Source organism: Macaca fascicularis, chromosome 14 (assembly GCF_037993035.2).
Source record: "Macaca fascicularis isolate 582-1 chromosome 14, T2T-MFA8v1.1".
Classification (NCBI taxonomy): Eukaryota; Metazoa; Chordata; class Mammalia; order Primates; family Cercopithecidae; genus Macaca; species Macaca fascicularis.
This window is the reverse complement of record NC_088388.1, coordinates 58,306,098-58,329,880: the sequence shown is the minus strand read 5'-3', so window position 1 is coordinate 58,329,880 and position 23,783 is coordinate 58,306,098. Positions and strand designations below refer to the sequence as shown.

Sequence of the window (23,783 nt, the reverse complement as noted above, 5' to 3'; positions counted from 1 at the left end):
AAGTGCAAACTCATCGCTGGGCAGAGGGCCCGTGGGTCTTGTTTTATGGCCCTTCTGTTGCAGGGGCACATAGCCTGGGCCCTCTGGATTTGACACTCTGTCATGTTTACATCTGAAGCCACTTGATTTGTTAGGCACTGGCATCCAGTCCCCTGATGTGGTGGGTGTGATTCCCAGGCTCCTCTCCTGCATTGCCCTTGTACTGCATATGTGAATTCCATGGAAGGCTTTGACTCATCTTGAGCAGCTGGGTGCTGCTGCATAATCTCATCAACCACTTTGGCCTTTGCCAACTACATCCTGCCTGTGCATGCTTCCCTGGCTTTCATGTGCACCACATTCTCTGCCTGGAACAGCATTCTCCTCCTCACCTTCTGAGAAAGATTCTATCATCCTTCAAGACCCAGGGAAGTTGCACACCTGCCTCTATCAACACACCTTGCACTGTGTCATAATTATTTGTTCATACTTCCATCTCCTCCACTAGATTGTGTGGTTCATGGGGGTCAGAGACTAGGTCTGATTTATCAGTATCCTTCTAGGCCCTAGCACAATGCTGGCTGCATGGATCTATCCATTTATTCGTAAGTATCTATCTGCTAGACAGTGGGAACCTAGGAGTAAACAAGGCAGACAGGGTCCCTCTGCCTCTGTGAGAAGGTGGCCAGTTAGCAAGGAAACAAATACATAGAACAAGATACTGTGGATTTGTTGTGCCTTGAAGGGGCTGCTTTACCTGGTGCCGGGGAGGGTAGTGTGGGGAAGACCTTTCTGATACTTTGGATCTGAGACCTGAAGGATGAGAATAAATCAGCTGTACAGAGAACCAGGAAGTGAGCTCAGGGTAGGGGGATGGCAGGTGTATTGCAGAGGAGGGAAGGTCTTGGAGGACTTGGGAGCAGACAGGAGACCAGTGCTGCTGAAGCATGAGGAGCCATGAGGGGAGAAATGTGAGCATGGCCTGGCCTGATCCTGAGACCTGCGTCATAGGCCACAGTAAGGAGTTGGGAATTTTCCCCTTATTGAAAGAGCAGTGGGAAGGATTTGGAGGGATTATTTCAAACTTTTAATATCTCTTATGCTGAACAGGTGACAGTCTGCAGATTGTTTCCCTCCTTCTGCTTCCCCCCTTTTCCCTGCTACCTCTTCTTTTATCCTGTCCGAAGCTGGCTCCATTCAGGCCCCAGGATTTCCACACCGTGTTCACTCTGTAGCAGCCTGGGCTGCTCATCTCACCTCGGAGCAGCTCTGTTCCTTGTTGCAGCCTTTTCTGGCTCCTGCCAGGGCCCTAAGGTACACTGAAGTTCCCCGACACCCCTGAGAGCTCCCATTCTCATTCTCTCTAAGCTAACTGTGCAGTGGTTCTTGACCCCCGAGACTGAATGCCTGCTTCTGAACCTTCCTTGGCCTTAGCACCTGTAAATCCCTGCCTTCTCCCCCTTCACAAGCGTGGTTGCTTATCTTCCTTCCCCATGCCTGCCACCTCCAAACAAACCAGCCTCCTGAGTTTATCTGGTTCTCCCTCCCTGCACCTACCTATTTTTGTTTAAAGTTTCCTCTGAGCTGACAAAAATATGTCCTGATGTTATATCCTCACTTAAAATAAACAAACAAACAAAAAACAGCTAACATATTGAACACTTTGTGCAAAGGAATATGCTTAGTGCTCTCTACATAATTTTAATCATGACATCTATGGATTATGCTGTTATCGCCATTTTACAGATGAAGAAACTGAGGCTCAGAGATCACATAATACATAGCAGAGCTGGGTCTGAACTCAAGCTATCTGACTTTGGAGCCTGTGAATTTTAACTATTACTTCCTGGTGCAGTTAAGTGTGGTTCCTTGGTCTTGATATGCTTATCCACACCATCTCCAAAGCCACTCCTGGGTGGTGCCCATTTTCCTGTCTTCACTCTAAATGTCCCACTTCACAGGAAAAACTGGCAAAGAGCTTCAGAACCACCTGTTTCCTGTGCTGCACAATGCTGGAGTGTGGGAGCTGTGCCTCTGTTCTCCATAGCATGTATGGCCATTAGGCACAGATTTGCTGAATGAGCAAACAGCAACTCCTCTAGTTTACAGACGTGAGCTAATTCTCTTGAGATTACAAGTGGTATTGTAAATCCCTCCCTGCTACCCAGGGAGAGGGTGGGGAACAAGAAAAACGAGAGGAGGCGGCAGGAAGAGAGTTTAAACTAAAGACCTTCCTTGAGATAGAGTTGTCTAGAGATGGAAGCAATTGTCCAAGGGACAGGGGAGAGGCACTGAGCAGTTCCCCTTTGCTATAGCTAGGGGATACAGCATTATGGGAGTGACTGGACTGTGTATCCTTGCAGGTGTTCATCTGCCCTGAAAAGATGGGATTCTGAACCTCGAATGGTGCTGGGTAGAGTGGATCTAAGATGGTCAGTTACAGTGCTCCTGGGACAGTGCTCTCTCTACATCCTCGTGGCCTGTAGCCTTCCTAGGCAGTGCACCCTTTCCCAATTGAAGGAGTGGAAGTGGCATTTGAGCCCTCTCAGCCTGGCTCACACCCACCCAAGGAAAGCACTGCAGGCCTAGGGCAAATGCAGATGTAAGACAGTTAAATGCCTGCAGGGACTGTCCCAGGCCCTGCCTTTGCACTGCATTGCCTTGTACGCCCTGGCCCTGGCAGTATCCCTGTTAGGTACGCTGCTCTCCTACGCCACTTAGTGGAGTGGCAAAGTAGACTCAGTGAAACAGTGGGGTTGGAGCTTCTGGAACCTGGGACTCCAATTGTTACACCTGGTGAGGTGTTAACAATTGCCATCTTGCTGCCACAGGTGACTCTGGAGAGCCCTGGTGGTTTTTCATTACAGAAGTGAATGGGATTGTGTGCTAAAGGTTCATGGAAAAAGCACTCATGCCAGGAGGGGAAAGGCTGTGGAGATGCAGAAACTACATGTAGGCTATTATGATTCTTATGAAAACACATTGTGTGATGATGGAATGAAAGGTTTTTGTGATCTTGTGTGCGTAACGTGAAACTCTCTGTAATTTTTCTTTTGTTCTGTATTTGAATTTTCAGTAAGAAGAGGAGGAGACTAGGCAGGCAAAAGGAGTCATGGCTTCTGATGCTAGTCATGCGCTGGAAGCTGCCCTGGAGCAAATGGACGGGATCATTGCAGGTATGCCCAGGGAACCCCAGCAACTGAGGTCTCATCCTCCACATTCCAGAAACTGCTTCTCTCCTTTTACTTTTTTTTTGGCATAGAGAAAAGTCTCTTGTTGTATTTATTTTTCAATAGTGTTATTGTGTATATCAACTCTCTTTTTTTCTTTGATACGAACTTATACCACTCTGTGATGTCTGGTGTGATCGTTCTGGTCTCTGCTGAGACAGTGTGGATGTACCTACCATCTACCGCCTCAGTTTGGATTCTGGCTGCGAGGCAGTTTGGGTTCAGTGAGACTGATTCTAATGTAAAATTTTCAGGGCTTTTCATGGCTTATTACAGCTGATCTGAAACTTGAAATCTAGCAGACTTTGCCACCTAATGCAGGTGTCAGCTTCCTCAGATGGTCTCTAGTGTGTTTCAGAGATGGGAGGCAGTTTTGTTTTGATTCAATTAGTGATTCAAATGTTCTTTATGCCATATTGTTTTTTATCCATCTCAACTGTTTGGTTTTAATATTTGCATTAGCCAGTAGGGGCCTTTTTTTTTTTTTTTTTTTTTTTTTAAGAAAAGATCTAGCAAAGTTGTGGTTAATTTGAAAGTACTATCCATTAGCTGTTCCAGCTGATTCCTTTCTTTACGGGAGCAACCAGAAGCCTGTATTGATTAGACCAAACCTTTTGTTGGAAATCTTTCCAGAAGGTCCCAAATCTTCTGACTTTACCAGGTACACTTCAGTAGCCTCATTGGTAGATTGGATGTGCTTCTTTGGGACTTTGCTCTTCATTGTTTGAGCTGTGGCTGGAAGAGAGCATGGAGGAAGGTATTGGGCCAAGTGTGGCTAGACCCCAGAAAGTATACAGAGTACCTGACACTGCCGCTTCTCAGGCATTTGCTTTTCCTTCCCATTGGAGGGTTTCACCTGACTTACAGAGGGCTCTTAGTGTTTGAGCCTGAGGTGGGAGAGTGTGCCTGTGTCTTGCAGCTTCTTCAGGTTATTGTTGGTACTGTGATGTATTCTAGCTATCATCTGTCTGCTTCTCAATTTCTCAGTGGATAGAGAGCCCTTGAGAAGCCATGACTAATGTCCTGCTTTTCAGAGGCTCCATAGACTGGGATGTCGTGATGTTTAATACTGAGTGTCAACTTGATTGGATTGAAGGATGCAAAGTATTGATCCTGGGTGTGTCTGTGAGAGTGCTGCCAAAGGAGATTAACATTTGAGTCAGTGGGCTGGGGAAGGCAGATCCACCCTTAATCTGGGTAGGCACCATCTAATAAGCTGCTAGCTAATATAAAGCAGGCAGAAAAACATGAAAAGTCTAGACTAGCTTAGCCTCCCAGCCTACATCTTTCTCCTGTGCTGGATGCTTCCTGTCCCTGAACATTAGACTTCAAGTTCTTCAGCTTTAGGACTGTGACTGGCTTCCTTGCTCCTCAGTTTGCAGACGGCCTATTGTGGGACCTTGTGATTGTGTGAGTTAATACTACTTAATAAACTCCCCTTTATGTATACATATCTCTTATTAGTTCTGTCCCTCTAGAGAACCCTGGCCAATACAGATGTCATGTTCTAGATTAGGGTCTCTGATGCCTTACTGAGGAGAAAGAGTCAAGAAAGTAGATTTCCTAGCAATCCTTTTAGAGATACTGACCTGCGAGCTCCTTGGGAGCTTATGTGCATTGGGATAAGAGCCACAGGATCATTGCCTGATCATTGCTAAATGCCTGAGGCAGTCAGCACTTCAGAGCCTTCAGCCAAAGAGCAAAGGGGAGACTGAGCGAGCCCCTGTCAGACCTCTTCCATGGTTGTCAGGGAGGGATGAAAATACTGTCTTTTCTCTATGTGTTATCTTTGCTGCTTTGTCAAAGGCCATTTGATTATATTTTTGTGATACATATTCAGGTCTATTTTTGAGCTCTCTATTCTGTTTCATGGATTTATTTGTTTATTTTTTCTTTCACCAATACCACACTGTGTTGATTACTGTAGCTTTATAGTAAGTCTTGAAGTTGGGTACTGTCAGTCCTCCAACTTTATTCTTCAATGTTATGTTGGCTACCTTTTGCCTCTTCATATGAAATTTAGAGTCAGTTGTTTTTTTTTTTTTTTTCTTTTTATCACAAAGTACCTTTCTGGGATTTTGATTGCGATTGCATTTAACTTAGATCGTGTTGGGAAGAACTGACACTTTCACAATATTGAATTTTTGAGCGATGAATCAGACTTCTAAAGAAAAGTAGCCTTGTATGGGGTCAGTACCTCTTTCTGCTTCCTGATTTCTCCATACAGGCATTCCTGAAATGACAGACTTCTGGGAAAATTCATTTTGTCTCTGAGAGACATTATGGGACTGGATCCTTAAGGCCTTCCCTTGACCCAGGATCTGCAATTGAGAATCTGGGATGTGTGTGGAGAGAGGGGCCCTAAGTGTGGGTTGTGTGAAACCCAGGAGACCTATTCTTCTGATCTTCCAGTACAAACTGCTCTGTCCTTCCATTCCTTAGTCCTCCATCTTGGAAGGTTCCATCTAGAAGGACTCCTGGGCTTCTCTGTCTGGAGCAGGTGTGAGAGTTTTATAGAGAGAAGACATTTTTTGCAAATTGGTTCTTTGCAGATTGGTAGGGAGGAATACCTGTAGCCAGACTACTTGTTTGAAATCCTAGCTCTACAACAAGTTACTTGCATGGTCTGTGCCTCAGTTTCCTCATATTTGAAATGAGAATAGTAATAGTACCCATCTTGGAGAGTTGCCTGTGTTAACACACGTAAGGTGCTTAGAACAGTGCCTGGCACATAGTAAGCACTATAAAATGTTAGTTCTTGATAGAGTAATGAGGGACTAAAAATAATCTTTATCATGTTGAATCTTTTCTGGGACAGGGTAGCATTCTCATTTATTAAAGCTCTTATTTCACCCATCTGAGTTTTGTGGTTTTCACTGTATACGACTTGTGCATCCATTGCTGGATTTGCCCAGGGTCTGCAAGATTGATACATAGTCTTCTGATTGCCCTCTGTGTCTGTTCTTGCTCCTTTATAGACTCTTTTCCACAGAGCTGCAGAGTAAACCTGAAAATGTAAATTAAGTCATATCACTCCTCTCTCCAAAACTCCTCAATGGCTTCCCATCTCAAGATAAAGTTTAAAACCCTTACCATGGCCAGCAAGGTCTTGGTATGACTTGGTTTTTGCAGCCCTTTATGCATCCCTTTTATGTTCCCAGGGCTTATCTCACTTTAACCATGCTCTTGCTCTCCCCTTTTCTGGAATGCCCTCCTCCAGATCTAGGCTTATGCTGAAATGTTACCATATCAGAAGGCCTTCCCTGACTGTGTCTATCATGCATTCCCACATAACTCTGTTCTTGTATCTTGTTTATACTTCTTTATAGCACTTATTTCCTGACCTATTACATTCATATTTGCCTCTTTGTTTATTGTCTGCCTCCTGCACCAGCATGTGAGTTTCTTAAGGATAGAGGCTCTGCCACTGTATCTCCAGTGCCTTAATTGGTGGTTTTAGGCATTTTAGTTAATAAGCATTTAATATATGCTAGATGTATTTTTTTTATTTGCTTTTGTGACTAGGATCTCCTTTTCATTGGTTAGGAGGTATACATATAGGTTTCTGTATACATCCTCTATCTGACTGCCTACTGAACTTCATTTATTTTCTCTATTTTCACCTTTGTTTCACTGATTCTTTTTGGAATAACAAATCATTTATTTATTTATTTATTTATTTATTTATTTATTGGAAAACTAGTAGTTTGTATGTCCCGTGAACCATCCCTGAAGTAGTAACTGGCTCACGTAGATATTTGACAGGAGCTATTTGACACATTATTCAACATTGAGGTTACTAGTGAGTATCTGGAGGGCGTGTTTTCTATGCTATTCTTGATAAAAATAATGATCATTCTTTTGAATGTCTTGTTGAGGGTACTTTTTCTCGAGATTGTTGAGGACACTTTTCCTCATTTTTATGATGGCATTAAAATGGCTGAGCCAAATTGGACCAAAGAGGTTAAGAATTTTTGTGGTTATTAATGTGGACTACAGAGTTGGATTGTAGGGATTTGAATCCCAGCTCAGCCATTTAGTGCTGGCTGTGGGATCTTTGGACAAATTGCTTAATTCTTCTGAGCCTCAATTTACTTATTGATAAAATAGCGGTAATAATAGTACCTGTCTCATATTATTGTGAGGGTTGAATTAATGCAAATAAGGCACCTAGAAAGTGCTGAATTGGTCCAAGTTATTTGTTTTATTGATACTAGCATTAAATTATTTTTACCCGCCAAGATCATACTGCTGAGATTTGAGTCCAGGGCCATCTGAGTCTCTTCCGGGCTCCTTTTATTCCTGGGCTGGTTTTTATGTTGATGCGTGGGGCTGTCTGTAAGAGAAAAGAATTAACAGAGGGAAGGATACTTTTCTCTTCTTGATCACAATCTCTAAGCCAAAGTGGTTTTGTTCTTGTCTCTCTTACATTATTTCTTCCAAACAAGGGTTCCTTTGCTTAAGGATGGCACAGCTAAAGAAGTTGAAAAACTGTGGCACCACATCATGATACCATAGATCCTGCAGAAATGACATTTTTGTGTGAACATTTAAATCTTCCTCTCTTTATTTATATTCTCTGATTAATTTCAGATTGCACGATGTCAAGTAGTGCCACCACCACTGCCAAAACACAACTGCTTTTCCATCAAAGTACTCAAGTACCCAAAGAGTGTGTTTTACCATGTATTTCAATGGAAAAAACCTTTATGGGCTTCCTGCACCTCCCAAATAGTAGCCACTTACACGAAAACAACACATTTTCCTACTAAAATGGATGTAATTTATTCAGTGATCACTAATAATCATATACTATGTAACAAGGAATTGCCTCTTATTAATTACAGTAGGCTAGGTTACTGTTTACTTTCCCAAACTCCTTCTAAAAGGAGTGCACTTTGGGCATGTGATATCAGTGTTTATGTAATTAAGCTTTTAGTGCAAAAAAATGTCCATCTCCTCCCCCATCAACTAAAAAAGTGCAAACAGTGCAGGATGATTATCACTCCTGTAAACAATCAGACCAGGAGTACTCTGAGAGGACATCCTAATGCGCAAGTGGTAATTACGCCCCTCCAGAGCCATAGTGTGATGGCCTTCATCTCAGGTGGTCAACGCTTGGGAGGTGTGAGAGGTAGAAATTGGTTCTTGTAAATGCAAAAAGAAATGCCTTGTAAGCAGGACTATTAAATGAAACTCCTTGTAAAGTTGAATTCTTGAAATCTGAATGGCTGAATCCCAGGTGACTAGACTATACTAGAGTGGGACTATACTAGATTTGGACCTCAGGATTTTATATCAGAAAGTTGGGAAAGGGTGGCTGTTAAAGATTCTAGGACCTGTGTCAATAATGACTTGGTTCCAATATGAAAGACCATTATTATAGTTTTCAGTAGGATGTTAACCTTTGATCTAGTCTTCCTCCTGATTAGTCCCTGTGATTCTGCTTGCAAATTACACTGTAATTGAATTACACTGTTGACAATTGAAATTGAACTATATATTGCTTAATTACCTCCCTCTGGATGGCCCAGAGCAACTGCCACAGACACTAATTTTGCATGGGGCTTAATTTGTGAACTGACAGGTTCAGTGGCTACTTTGTCAGGCCACTTCTGGCAGGGGACCAGAGAGCCACGTGGTCAGGACACAGAGGGCCACTTATTCCTCTTGGCTGTGCAGGAGGTTACTCATGCAGTTATGTACAAGCAGTACTCATTGAGGAGGAATAGTTAAGAGGAGTCTGTTTTATGACAGTTAAAGAGGTTGCCCTGTCAGCTGCGGCCATTCTGCCAACTCTGATTAGCGTCTGGGTTTGTAAAAAGAAAACAACAAAAGATTGTGCAGGGGCAGAGAAAGTTCTGATCAAGACCAAGATTCTTCACGTCGGCCTATGAATGAAGTCAGCTGTGGTGCTGAAGGCTGTTGAGACTATACTCTGAACAGTCCTTAACTGGTCTTATCCCGGCTTCTCTGAGGTGGAGCCTCATATAGCAGTCATCAGTAACAGACTCACTGTTTCCCATTGCGGGGTGGGAGAGCCCTGCTAGGACTTTGTTCAGAAGAGCTGGAGTGGGGGTTTTAGGAGTGTCTAAGGGGCAGAGCTATTAAAGACTGCCCTTTGTATGAAGAGGTCAAAACTGCTACTGGGGCACCCGCTGTTTGACAGCCCTCATTCCATTTTTCCCTCACTGGTAGACCCCATCTCCCAGTCCTTTATGGAACTGTGCCTTGTTTTCCATTCTCTGAAAGAGTGGATAAGGCTGGAACTATGTGTTCCTTAAATATTTGCTATAGTTGTAGGTATAGGAACTGAGCTGCAAAACTGTGTGGGCATCATGTATTCTTGTTTGAAGATTTTTTTCTTGTAATGGTGTGGACGGGTTTTCTTAATTGAGTCTTGGCAAGTTAAGTTTTTCTAGAAATGTGTCCATTTTACTGAGGCTTTCCTTTTTGTTAGCATCAAGTTGGCCTTTATATTTTATCTAAAATACTTTCTTAGATTAGAATTATTCTTTAATGTTTGATAGAATTAACATATAAAAGCATTTGGCCTGGTGTTTTCTGTGTGGAAAAAAATTTAAACTACGATTAAATTTCTTTATAAGAGGGCTGGGCGCGGTGGCTCACGCCTGTAATCCCAGCACTTTGGGAGGCCGAGGCGGGCGGATCACGAGGTCAGGAAATCGAGACCATCCTGGCTAACACAGTGAAAAATTAGACGGGCGTGATGGCAGGCACCTGTAGTCCCAGCTACTCGGGAGGCTGAGGCAGGAGAATGGCATGAACCCGGGAGGCGGAGCTTGCAGTGAGCTGACATCGCGCCACTGCAGTCCAGCCTGGGCGACAGAGCCAGACTCCATCTCAAAAGATAAAATAAAAATAAAACAAATAATACTTGACTCTTAGAATGCTTTAATTCCCATCACTGCCCCATCTTCCACATTATTTTTGTTTAGTATTCTAGTATCTTTATTTATATTCTCCAAATTATTGTTGTTTAAATTGGCAGCGTTTTGTTTAACAATTTTAACAACCTCTCCAATCATAGTTGATTCTTTCATCCTGCTGCTTTTTTTGCAGGATATAGTTTTCTTCCTTAAAATTTGATAGTCTGTGAGTAATAGATTGTATTAGTTGTCATTTGAAAAATGTCCTTAAATGTTCCTAATCTTGAATGATAGTTTATCTTATACAGGCTTGTAGGTTGGGCACTATCCATAGGTATTATTTTGTGGTCACAGGGATTTATTGCTAATGAGAAGTCTGGCAATCTGTATCTGTCTTCTGTCTCTGGTTGTTTTTAAACTTCCTGTTTATCTTTGGTGTTCTTCAGTTTCACTGTCTTGTTTCTTCGGTGGATTTGTTTTGATGTATTATTCTTGGGACTCAGTGAGTGTCTTTAAACTGAGAGGACTCAAGTTTTCCATTCTGAAAAATTCATAGCCATTTTATTTGTTGCCTCTGCTTCATCCTCTGTATTCTTCTGGAATTCCTGAAGAATTGTGTTGGACTTTGTCATTCTTTTTTAATTCCATGCTTGCTACTCCTCTTTTATATTTTTCACTTGTGTCTCTGTATGCAGCATTCTTCAGGTCTATCTTCCTCTCCAATAATTCTCTCATCTGCTATTTAACCTGTTCATTTAATTTTTAATTTGTTTCGCTGCATTCTTTATTTTGGTTTGTATTTTTTTTTTCAAATTTTCCTATTTTTTAAAATCATGCTTTCATTTTCTTTAAGGTTTTTATTTCTTCCTTTTCTCCTTTAATTACATAAAACATATGAAATATGCCCAAATATTCCCAAATAGACAAAATATTTATTCATAATATTCATGTATTGATTTAGTTATATGTTTAAGCACTAATTAAAAGGCTTTCAGTAATTCAAAATGATATGTTAATTTATGAACTTCTTGTCTCATTGGCACTTGGTTTTTTCTTTTTTTTGAGACAGAGTCTTGCTCTGTTGCCCAGGCAGGAGTACAGTGGCGTAATCTTGGCTCACTGAAACCTCCACCTCCTAGGTTCAAGCAATTCTCAGCCTCCTGAGTAATTGGGATTAGAGGTGCCCGCCACCATTCCTGTCACTGGCACATCTGATGAAATAATTTTATTCAAGCTTTTTATACTTATCTTTGTTTCTATCATTATAAGAGCTCTTTTTGAATAATCCTAGCATTCTAGAGCAGTTGTAGAGCATTTGAGGATGCAGATTCCTATTTGTAGGTCTGGGATGGGATCTGAGACTCTGTATTTCTAATGAACTCTCAGGTTTTGCTATTGCTACTCATGTGGACCCCACTTTTAAGTGGCAAGGTTTTAGAACATACCATCCTTACTTGGAAGTTGTTTTAAATACAACACTTTTAAAATTCACATATGATGCTATCATCAGCTATTTCATCTCATGCCAAAGAACTCCATTTACATAGTAAAAGATTAGATTTTAAAAGTTTATCTTGTTTATATGTCTTAATTGTACAACATATATATTTTGCATGAATGAAGATAAGCTAAGTTATGTTGCAGTGAGAAACTACTGAAATGTCAGTAGTTTGAAACACAAAGGTTTACTTCTTGTGCACATTGCAAGTTCTCTGAGATCTGCCAAGAGCTCTGGTCCTTATCATCTTCACTTGAACACAGGCTGATTGAGTCTCCACTATGGCCAGGAGTCAGGGAAGGTGGAAGAGATATGGGGAATTGTGTACTGGCTCTTAGACTTTCTCCCAGTGATACACATAGTTTCTGTTTATTGGCCAAAGGAAGTTATGTGACCATGAGTGACTTCAAGGGACAGAACTGTAAGCCTACTAAGAATGCAAGCAGAGGAGAACAAAATACCTGAACAACCCCAGTCACTACCACATACATACCTATGTGTTTTCAAAAGCAATCATTAAAAGGCTTTCAGCCGGGTGTGGTGGCTCACGCCTTTATCCCAGCACTTTGGGAGGCGGAGGCAGGCAGATCACAAGGTCAGGAGTTCGAGACCACCCTGGGCAATATGGCAAAACCCCGTCTCTACTAAATACAAAAATTAGCCAGGCGTGGTGGTGTGTGCCTGTAGTCCCAGCTACTCAGGATGCTGAGGCAGGAGAATCACTGGGAGGTGGAGGTTGCAGTGAGCTGAGATCGTGCCACTGCACTCCAGCCTGGGTGACAGAGAGAGACTCTGTCTCAAAAAAATAAATAAATAAAAATAAGAAAAGAAAAGGCTTTCAATGAAATCCTATAACACTTGCATTGTATGTGGTCTTATCCTCAAAAATAATTACTACATCTTCATTAAATTTTGGTTTTCTTCCTTAAAATAAAAATTCTCAGGTGACTTCTATAACCATCAAAGCTAGACTTGATTGAGGTGATCTGCTAGTGCCATGGTTTCAGCTTAAGCATCATTTTAGTGTCACCTGGAAAACTTTTTATTACCTCAGGTCACACCTCAGACCAATTAAATTAGAATCCCTGGAGGAGGGCCCAGGCATCTGTAGTTTGTAAAACTGCTCAGGTGACTTCAGTGAGCATTGAAAGTTGAAAACATTTGTGCTACTCTGAATACTTCGTTGCTCAAAATGAAATAGAATGCCCCAAAGAGAAACTTTAGGCTTGACTGTAAGTTTAATTACCCTTTTCTGAGAAATTTGGGGGATAAATCTTGCCTTATATTTAGGCATATCCAGTATTAGTGGTTTATTGTGCCTTCTAAATTGTCCTGTTAATCCCAGGTTTTAGGGTACACATATTCTTTATTTATTGTTTTTGTTCTATTTTGATTTGTTTCCCACTGTGGTTGTAATTTTTTTTTACAGGGGATAATTGCGGGGAATGTGTGTAGAGTGTGGAAATGAGCCTCCTGGGAGATTTTGCATTTGCTAATGCTGGGCTTTAGGTGTTGCACTATTCTGGACCATTTTGTGTGCATGTATGTTGATTTCTGGTTTGGGGTTTCAGTAGTAAGTGCATAGTAGAAATTTGGCACTATACTAGTAGTATGCAGAGGCCTGTAAGTTTGATGTCTCACTGGGGGTGAGGGAGGGTGTATATACGTGGTATTATAAACACGTAGGGGGCCCCTTAGCATACTGCAAGCTTCCCTGCCGTTGGGTGAAATTTTTCAGACCCCTTTATGAAATAGGCAATACTTCGGGGTACTTTCTTTCTATAGGGGTCTCACTTTCAACTTACTGCTTTCACTGGAGACATTAAAACCTCAAGCCCCAACCTCGGTTCCTCCCTATAGCTGGGTATTTTGCCCCGGGCTACTGTAGAGTCAGCTTGAATTAATTTCACTGTTGAGTTCGCTCTGTTTCTGGTACCCAAGGTTTTTACTGTCTTTCAAGCTTGGCTCCACATTTAAAAAATAAAAATGAAATAAAGGTGTTATCTTTTTCAGCTTTTCTGTTTGTTCATTGTGGGTAACAGGGACTCCTGGCAGTTGAGTCTGTCCTGTTTCCAGAAGGCTCCCCGTTAAGCGGTACATGGCTAGCTTACCAAGAAGCCTGCTCTGGGATTTTCTGAAATGATTGTTCTGTGGAAATACTACCAGGTTTTCCCCCCTTTCACTAATGCAATTATGGAGAGAGGGAAAGCTAATCAATAGCACAAGGAAGAAACCTGTCTGGGTTTACTCACTTCATTTCCTGACCAAATAAAGGCCTGAATTCTTCCATATTGTCTAGCATCCTGTGGGGACTTTCAGAGAGCAAGAGAACCTACAGTCCCTGTGCAAACTAAATGTCAAACTTGAATGTCTCACTTACATTCAACAAATTTAAAGTTTAAAACAAATTGTTATAAAAGTAATGAAAATATTGTCAACATTTGTGTATTTTTCTGTATATATACACCGTATACATATATTTATAATTTTTTTTTACTGAATAAGGCAAGTATTTCCGCATGTTATTGAGTCTTTAGATAATTGTTTTTTATATAGCTATATGAATCATATTCTTTGTTTCAGAAGTTATTTAAACATTCAGCAATTTGGGGGGATTTTTCCCCTACTTTTTGAAAATTAAGATGCTGCTGAGATGATTCTTATATATTAATCTTTGACTACATGTCTGGTTATATTTCCGTAGGTTAACTTTCTAGAATTGGACTTGCTAGGTCAAAAGCCATGAATATTTTTCCTGTATCTTGCCAAATTGCTTTTCAGAAAGATTAGGCTGGTCTTTGTGTCTAGTAACAGTGTATGAGGGTACCCTTATGAATAGCATACGAGCTTGCCAACATTAACTATCATTGCATTTGCATTTTCAACAATTTGCGTAGGTGAAAATTGAATATCATTTTTAAATGTTCTATTTACTAGTGCAAAAACATTTTCTTTCCATATTTTTAATTTTTACTTTTGTTTCTTAATTCTAGAATTACCCACATAAGAACCTTGTGCCTGTTTTATGTGTGAGAAGTGAATTGGGGATTTTTTTTATTGATAGATAAGGTCTCTCTTTTTTTTTTTTTTTAATGAAGGCTGTACTGAGCTTTTGTTGTAATTGATATGAATAGGTGTTTTTTTTGTTTGTTTTGTTTTGTTTTTTTTTTTTTGAGACGGAGTCTCGCTCTGTCACCCAGGCTGGAGTGCAGTGGCGCAATCTCGGCTCACTGCAAGCTCCGCCTCCCGGGTTCACGCCATTCTCCGGCCTCAGCCTCCCGAGTAGCTGGGATTACTGGGGCCTGCCACCATGCTTGGCTAATTTTTGTATTTTTAGTAGAGACAGGGTTTTGCCATGTTGGCCAGGCCAGTCTCGAACTCCTGACCTCAGGTGATCTGCCCGCCTCGGCCTCCCGAAATACTAGGATTACAGGCATTAACCACCACGCCTGGCCTTACAAGTAGGTTTTTCAGGCTATAATTTGTCTTTTAATTTAATTGTGTTTTTAATATTCCAGAAGTTAATTTTACGTAGTCAGATTTATTGTTCTTTTATGTCTTGCTCAATTGCTCTTGTGCCTATAAAATCTTCCTCTAACTCAGTTTTGATCTATCTTCTCTTTGTATTTCTAGTTCAGTTTTTTAAGCATATAATCCTTGTCTGTCTAAATTTTATTTTTGTGTATGGTATAGAATAAAGATCTTATTTTTTTCTGTGAGAGTAATTCTAGTAACATATTTTAGCAGTGCATGGCAAGTGTCTCTTGATTGTACTTCTCAGAATATTCTCAGCTATTTTTATTGGTTAGTTATTTTACTGTGTAACATAAATTACCCCAAACATAGCATCATACAATAACAAACATTTATCATCTGTTTCTATCTGCCAGGAATTCAGGAGTGGTTTAGTTGGGTGGTTCTGGCTTAGGTCTTTTAAAGGGTTATAGTTAAGATATTAGCTGGGGCTACAGTCATCTGAAGGCTTCTCTGGGGCTGGAGCAGCAATCCTTAACCTTTTTGGCACCAGGGAACGGTTTTGTTGAAGACAGTTTTTCCATGAACCTGGAGGGTCGGGGGAAAGTTTCAGGATGAACCTGTTCTACCTCAGATCACCAGGCATTTGTTAGATTCCCATGAGGAGTGAGCAACCTAGATCCCTCGCATGCACAGTTCACAATAGGGTTCGCGCACCTATGAGACTCTAATGCCACCAGTGATCTGACAGAAGGTGGAGCTCAGGTAGTAATGCTCATTGGCCCACTGCTCACCTCCTGCTGTGTGGCCCAATTCCTAACAGGCCATGGACTGGTACCAGTCTGTGGCTGGGGTTGGGAACACCTGGGCCGGAAGATCCCTTCCACAGTGGCTCACTCATATGGCCATTGGTAGAAGGGCTCAGTTCTTTGATGTCTGCTGACAGGTAGCCATATTTCGTCACCATATGGACTTTTCCGTAGGGATGATTGAATGTCCTTATATCATGGCAGCAGCCTTCCCCTAGAGCGAGTGGCCTGATATAATAAAGCAGAAGGAGTCACAGTGCTTTTTATAATCTAGCCTTGGAAGCAACGTTCCATCATTTCTGTCATATTCTACTGGTGACACGGAGCAACCATGATATAATATCCACAAATTACAAACATTAAGAGGAATGGGTCACTGACGGCTTATTGGAAGCTGGTTACCAAACTCTTCCTCTGAGAAGAAATTTAGAATTGTATCTCCTTTTGTGTAGATGCTTATTCAATATCATTTTGTCATTTGCATCCCAAAGCCCAATGGTGGCATCTGGAAGTTTCTTCTTCCCTTAGTTTTCTGCCCTGTAACCTTATCTGATTAAATTTAAAATCAAGTGGAGTTTGTCGTCTGAGGCTTTTCTGTCACTGTCATTACCACTAGCTCAGGGACAAAATATTTATCTTTTCACTTCCCTCATCTAGTATTTATTGACTATTGGTTTTGATAAAGTAATAAAAGAAATATAAGTTGCAAAGAAATATAAATTAAAGTTTTTATACATATATACACATATGCCTGTAAAACTTGGCACAGATATACATGTACTCACATACATGTACACACACACACTCTGAATAGTAGGAAAGAATCTCAAAGCTTTAGGGCAGAGAGGGTCCCAGAGAAAGGAAGAGACTTTTCCAAGGCCACACAGTGGTATAAAGTTAATGAAAACCCAGATCTTCCATCCACCTTTTAGCCTGACTCATTCTTCCTACATTTATGAAATACTTAAAATGAAACTGAATGGCTACGTGTTTGAAATTCGTGTATACAGAATGGAGAGGGATTACTCAGCAATGATTTGGAGATTGAAGGTCTTGCTCTGCTTCTGTCCATTTTCTTCCTTGAAGTTTGGCTGTGGCTCTTCCCAGTCCACTCTTAATTGGATTTGTAGGAGCCAGAAAGTGCTGAGCACACATCACAGTGGTGGGTAATTGGGCAGTTTCCTGGCTCCCCAGAGCCTCTGACTTGTTTGTGGATTGTGATCCATGATTCCCTGTATCATGCATTTTCAGAAAGCAAACTGGCAATCAAATGGTAATTGTTTCCATCTGTGTGGATTTCTCTTTCCCAAGACTGCCTGGCAAGGAGGAGGTTGGCTCTGAGAAGAGTAAAGGGACCTGGAAATTGGACGTCAGGCCTGCAGCATACCATGGATGCGGTGGCCCCAAGCTCACATTTTCCAGTAGAGTCCTAATTTCAGATCTTTCATCCGGTTGGCCTTATAAATAATCCAAATGCCCTAGAAATTCCACCACCTAAACCATAGTTTCTAAAGTGTTTACTGCTGAAAGAAGCACAGACTTCCTTTGTTAGACTGTTGCCCCAGTTTTGATTTGAAAAATATATCCCTGAGCTTATGGAAAGGAGATTTTTGCTGCTGCTGCTACTGCTGCTGCTGCTGTTGTTAAATGGGTGTAAGAATGGTGGAACAGGCTGGACACAGTGGCTCACATCTGTAATCCCAGCACTTTGGGAGGCCGAGGTGGGCGGATCACAAGATCAGGAGATCGAGACTATCCTGGCTAACACGGTGAAACCCTGTCTCTACTAAAAAATACAAAAAATTAGCTGGTGTGGTGGCGGGCACCTGTAGTCCCAGCTACTTGGGAGGCTGAGGCAGGAGAATGGTATGAATCCGGGAGGCAGAGCTTGCTGTGAGCTGAGATCGCGCCACTGCACTCCAGCCTGGGCGACAGAGCGAGACTCTGTCTCAAAAAAAAAAAAAAAAAAAAAAATGGTGGAACAGTCGAATTTGGGGCTTATCAAATTAGAAAGAGCTGACCCAATATACCAGATCTCTGAGGACGTTGAAGCACTCTCTCTCCAGATACTCGTTCAGGTATATGTGCAGGCATTTGGTCAGATTCCTTTTCAGTGTCTACTGGGTAGAGTGCATGATGCTGGGAACTCGGCTAAATGTAACATGGACCATGGACTCTCTCAGAGACTCCACAGCCCACAATAAAGAGATAAGGTATGGAGATATATATAAATACAAATTTAAGAACATATAGAGATATATAGGGAATATGAAGATCTCCCAACTGGGAAGATCCAGAAAGATTCCAGTTCACTAAACCCTCACCAAAATGAATATAGTAATTGTCATCTATTGCTGTGGGATAAGCCAAACCAAACATATTGGCTTAAAACTACCATCGTTTCCTTGTAATTTCATGATTTGAGTAGCACTGCAGGTGTGTCTCCTCCCTGTTCCACATGGTGTCAGCTGGGGTGGCTCTTGGGGGCTGGAAGATCCTGGATGGCTTCATTCACATGTCTGTCACTACAGCTGGGAGGGCTAAGAAAGGTGGGGCTGTTTTTCTAGCAGGGTAACTGGGCTTTGTTACATGGTGGTTTAGGGTCAAAGAAAGAGTGGAACCTGTTAGACCTCTTAAGGCCCAGGCCCATAGCTGGTACAGAGTCACTTCCATTGCATTCTGTTGATCAGAGCAAGTCACCAAGCCAGCCCAGAGTCAAGATCCATCCCTTTATCAGAGGAGTGGAATGCACACACAGGAATAGAGGAATCTCTGATGGCCAACTGCAATCTATGACATTAATATAAAGAAAAAAATTATTCTAAAAGCTGAAGAATGAGATCTTACTGCCTAAACTAGCAGTTCGTGGTCCCTAGTGAGGACTGGCTGTGCTTTCCCAGTTGTCTAAGTGTGTGAGCTTCATATGTCAGTCCCAAAGGGTATGGTCATCCACCTCTGCATGCCTCTTTTTACACAGCCCAAGATTAGATAAAGATGATTTCTGGAAAGTTTACATTGTGAGTGATTCAGCTGGGGTCGAGGTGGCCTTCCAGGTTTCTTTATTTAAAGATGGGGTCTCACTCTGTTGCCCAGGCTGGAGAGTAGTGACTATTCTCAAGCCTGATACTGTGCACTATAGCCTGGAACTCCTGGACTCAAGTGATCCTCCTGCTTCAGCCTCCCAAGTAGCTGAGACTACAGGCATGCACCACCATGCCCAGCTCACTCCCAGCTTCTTATCTGTCCCTTTCACCTTTTTTTCACCACCTTTGCCCTTTACTAGTTCCTTGCCCATGGTGTCCACCCTTCTTACTGAGTTTCCACCTCTCTCTCGTTGCAGGCACTAAAACAGGTGCAGATCTTAGTGATGGTACTTGTGAGCCTGGACTGGCTTCCCCAGCCTCATACATGAACTCCTTCCCGGTGCTCCATCTCATCGAGGACTTGAGGCTGGCCTTGGAGATGCTGGAGCTTCCTCAGGAGAGAGCAGCCCTCCTGAGCCAGATCCCTGGCCCAACGGCTGCCTACATAAAGGAGTGGTTTGAAGAGAGCTTGGTGAGTAGTCCCGTGGCCTGATTGGGAACTACTGGGGAATGTAATGGTGCAGCCCATGGAGTGCCCCTACTGACTGGGGCTGTTGACTCATCTGTACACCTTCTAGCCTTTTCTTCCATCCCACTTTAGCCAACGCTGCAGGGTGGCCCTTCTTATCAAGGAGTATAGAGCCCAGTCAAGGGACTTAAGCTATGTCCTCTGCCCTTCCGTGGTCCACAGTCTCTCTCTCCTGAGGAAATCCAGGGCTAGAGAAGGACAAACATTGACGATTTCACACATACACACATACACCCTCGAATTACAAGTACTGCTTATTGAGTTCTAATCCCTGGCTGGTGTCTCTCCCCTCAGCTAGATCCCACTACCCCTTATTTCTTACCACAAACAAAAGACTGGTTACCTCATTGATTTAAAAAAAAGCGTGACAAATTTCTTAGGAGGAAATGTTTTCTTATTTTTGCATTTCTTTGTTTGGTAAAAAGGCTAAACTTTTAAAAATTAGTTTATTCGTATTCCTCTGTATGGTCTCTAAACTTTTGATTCTATCCTATCTGGAAAAAGAATGCATTTCCCATATACATATTCACATGCAGCATTTTATTTTTGAGACAGGGTCTTGCTCTGTCACCCAAACTGGAGTGCAATGTGGCTTGATCATGGCTCACTGCAGCCTCGACCTCCCAGGCTCAAGGGAATTCTCCCAACTCTTGCTCCCAGAAGTGCACCGCCACACCTGGCTAATTAAAAAAAAAAAAAAAAAAAAAAAAATTGTGTGTGTGGAGATGGGGTTTCCATATGTTGCCCAGGTTGGTCTTGAACTCTTGGCTCAAACAATCCACCCACCTTGGCCTCCCAAAAGTGCTAGGATTATAAGCATGAGCCACTGCACCTAGCCAGTATTTCACTAGTATACCTAAATTATAAAAATACCACAAAACAGAATTTTGAAGTTTTTTATTTGTATGAATTTGTGAGGTACATGTGAAATTTAGTTACATGTTATATAACACATAGTGATCAAGTCAGTCAGGGTATTTAGGGTATCCATTGCTCACCAAAATAGAGTTTTAAAGGATAGATTAAAAAATAGTTCCAATAATTTTCCCTATACACTCAGAAATCACCTTGAGCCTCTTGGGTGCGCCTCTCCCACTCTAGTCTATTCGTATTCTGTGCTGTTGTTTTCTATTAGGATTTTAGTGTTTTTCTTATCTATTTGAATGAACTTTTATTAGCCGTTTGCTTTATTTGTAGCATATATTTTCCTCACTCTGTTTTTAAATGTTTAGGGAACTTTTTGAGACATAAAATTTTAACCAACTGTACTTCACTCTATCAGTCTTTCCTATTTTGGTTTCTTGTTTTCCTTTTGGCCCTAGCAAGGCCTTTCCCAACCTCAGAACAAATAACTATTCACCTGTATCTCCCTCTAGTAAGTTTATGGTTTGATTATTTTATGGTTAACTCCAGTCCATCAACAATATTTTTTAGTGTTTGGTATAAACAACGAATCTAACTTTTAAAACAGTTTTTGGAAATTTATTAAAAATATTTTTTGATCCAAAGGCAGTTGACATGGTTGTTTTTTTTCAAGATGCATTGGTAGAAAACAGCTTGCATTCAGATTTGCAGTTTTGTCTTGGGGTTATTTACAATGGTTTAGGGCATGCCTGCCTTTGAAGAGATTTCCCTAAAAGTGATTGCTTTCATAAATCTTCTAGAGTAATTATGGACATCACTAACCTATGAATGGGGAAGCAAGTACTTTTAGGGGGTCAGAAGTTCATATAAACATTCCAAGATGTAAGAGCTGTATGTTAAAGTTTTTATTCTGGACAGAGATAGCCTGTCTGTATTTTAGATCTTGCAGACCTAAAGTCATTTTACAATCGGCACATCCACATTCCACACAAGGTCTTAATCTGTATGGAAATAAAATTCAGACTGGTGAGCAAACTCATCGCGGGCTTTAGATTGACACTTTTAGTTAGAAGTTATTGCTGCTCAAATTTTGGTCTCTGGCTCAGCAGCTTTCTTATCCCCTAGTAGCTTGTGAAAAATGCAGAATATGGACCCCATCTCACACTTGTTGAACCATCTCCAGGTGACTCATAAGCACATTAAAGTTTAAGAAGCACTGCTTTCAACCATGGAGACTCAGTTGAATTATTTTTTTAGAATCCCATGTGGATTAGGATTGGAATTGGAACTAATAAGACGGTTTGAAGGATTAGGCAGCACTGCCCAGCGCCTTCTCATGCGTGATGTCTGTGCATCCCTTGCATATTTGCTCCTTCTCCTCTGTAGACACACTGGCATTGTTACACACCTAGAGTTCCTGCTTGGCCATGACACTGGCCTGACATGGTCCAACTCTGTCTTGTGGCATCTATATCAGTTGGGATACTTTTTCCAGTAAAATGATGTAAACAATAACAAGATAGACCACTAACAAGATGTACAGAAGACAGACAGTCACAGGGTTAAATAAGTGGCTCTGAGTGACCTCACGGACACTGGTTCTTCCCATCTTTTTGCCCTGCCATCCTCAAGGGGTGGTTTTTGCTCAGGCATATCCCCTAATAGTCACAAGATGGCCACTAGAACCGCAGGCAGCATGTCCTTACAAGACACAACTATACAACTATGTGCAGAGGTAGAGAATCGTTTCTTTAGTATGTTTTTGTTGTTGTTGTTTTTAATCAGGAGGGAAACTCTCTGCAACCCTCTAGCAGACTTCCCATTTAGCCGCAGTGGCCAGGATTTATTCACCTGTGCATACCCTAGCTGCAAGGGAGGCTGGGGAAGCAAGTATTGGCACTTCCATCTGCCATACAGGGAGGTGGCCTCTGTCAGAAAGGAATGACGATAGAGTGGGGGAAAGTGAGTGGCCCTCAGGAAGACAGCTCAGAGTGACTGCCACAAACTTCTGTTAGGTTTGAGTTTACTCTTGTTGACTGACAAATTCTTTCCATGTTTTCTCAATATGTTTTCTTTTTAAACTCAAGTTTCTAAGGAAAAGAATCTGATTGACCCAGTTAATTATTTTTGAGCGAAGTCCTCCAGATCAATGAAGAAGTGTTAAGTGTAAAAGAAACAGGCATTAAAGACTTTTAATTTATTCACAGCTATGGATGCACACCTTAGATCAGGTGTCTACCCCAGAGTGAATCAACTGTTAGCAGAGGGGAGGGATTACGTAGTGGAAAATGTGGTCTTGTACTGCTGCTGCTCATCTGGGACTGCAGACCTTCTGGCACTGGGGCATCTGTGGTCCACCAGAAGAATGGACTGCTGAGAAGCAGGGGTAGATGTGGAGGAGTGGTCCATAGTTAGAATAGGACAAATAGCAGATTAGTCCTGGGCTCTCTCTTTTATGTCTTACATGGAAAGGACACTCCTAGTCCTAGTGCCTCCTATTGGGCAGCTGTTTCTTTGTGGCAGGGCTGGTTCCTCTTCTGCTGGGTCCTGGCAGAGCTGAAGCACAGCTGGGCCAGCACAGTCGGCAGCAGTAGGAGTGCTGTTGGCCAGGACTCTGCCTGGAGATGGGTATAAAACAGAGCAGACTCGTTGTAAAGGCCAAGTGGAGCAGACCTGCCCAGGAGTCAGTGGCACTCGGTTGTGAGAGAGTTTCCCATGCTCTGGGGTCTAAACTAGCATCCTGCCCCTTGACAGTAGGTATAATGAGGAGAAGTGGGCTCCGGGCCTAGAAGGGCATGTGCGAGGTTTTCTTAATGGGGACACCCTCTGGGGCCTCAGTGAGGCAAGGAACAAAGGGCCTGGATTCCCTTGGTCTAGGAGCAGTATTTCCTCTGGAAAGCTGGTGAATGAGGACCTTGTATAGAGGGTATCTTGGGGTCTAAGATGAGCTGGGACCTGGCCTGCAGAGGAAGTATTTGGGAGGCTGTCCTGCCTGTGGTGCAGCAGAGCAGTGTTACCCTTAGGAGATGGGAAGGTGGTCCTTTATAACTGGAAGACAGAGCCAAGCTCAGGGTCAGTGCTCATGAAGGATGCAGCTGAGGCCTTGGCTGGAAGGCTGAGGCAGCTCTGTTGTGATGGGAACAGAGCTGAGTTCCAGAAAGGGGCATCCTCCTTCTTCTCTGTTTACTATGGTGAAATGTAGGATGATGCCCTCAGGAGGGTGTGGTTATTTCAGGTCAGGAGCCCCAGAACCCCACAGGTGGTCCTGAAGCCCGGAAATGGAAGCAGTGCTCATCAGTGGCCCTGGCATGTACTGACATGTACTCATCAGTGGCCCTGGCATGTGGTACCTGGCCCGGGCAAGAAGGAGCTGGTACAACTGTGACCACTTCCAGGATTTTGGCTGTGCCTTGAGTGGGGCTTTCCC

The 23,783-nt window shown here is 42.3% G+C and overlaps 1 protein-coding gene across 21 annotated transcripts in view; it reads left to right on the top strand.

Annotated features, from left to right (window-relative positions):
* Positions 1-23,783, top strand: part of PPFIBP2 (PPFIA binding protein 2) — a 144,303-nt gene that overhangs the window by 32,469 nt on the left and 88,051 nt on the right. For all 21 annotated transcript variants that reach the window (XR_012423421.1, XR_012423420.1, XR_012423419.1 and 18 more), the window contains 2 exons: positions 3,056-3,155; positions 19,221-19,435. Coding sequence is in view for 17 of the 21 variants with exons in the window: in XM_005578732.5 (XP_005578789.3) it covers positions 3,092-3,155; positions 19,221-19,435 (279 nt within the window). In the remaining 4 variants the exon portion in view is untranslated. The remainder of the gene's footprint in view (positions 1-3,055; positions 3,156-19,220; positions 19,436-23,783) is intronic.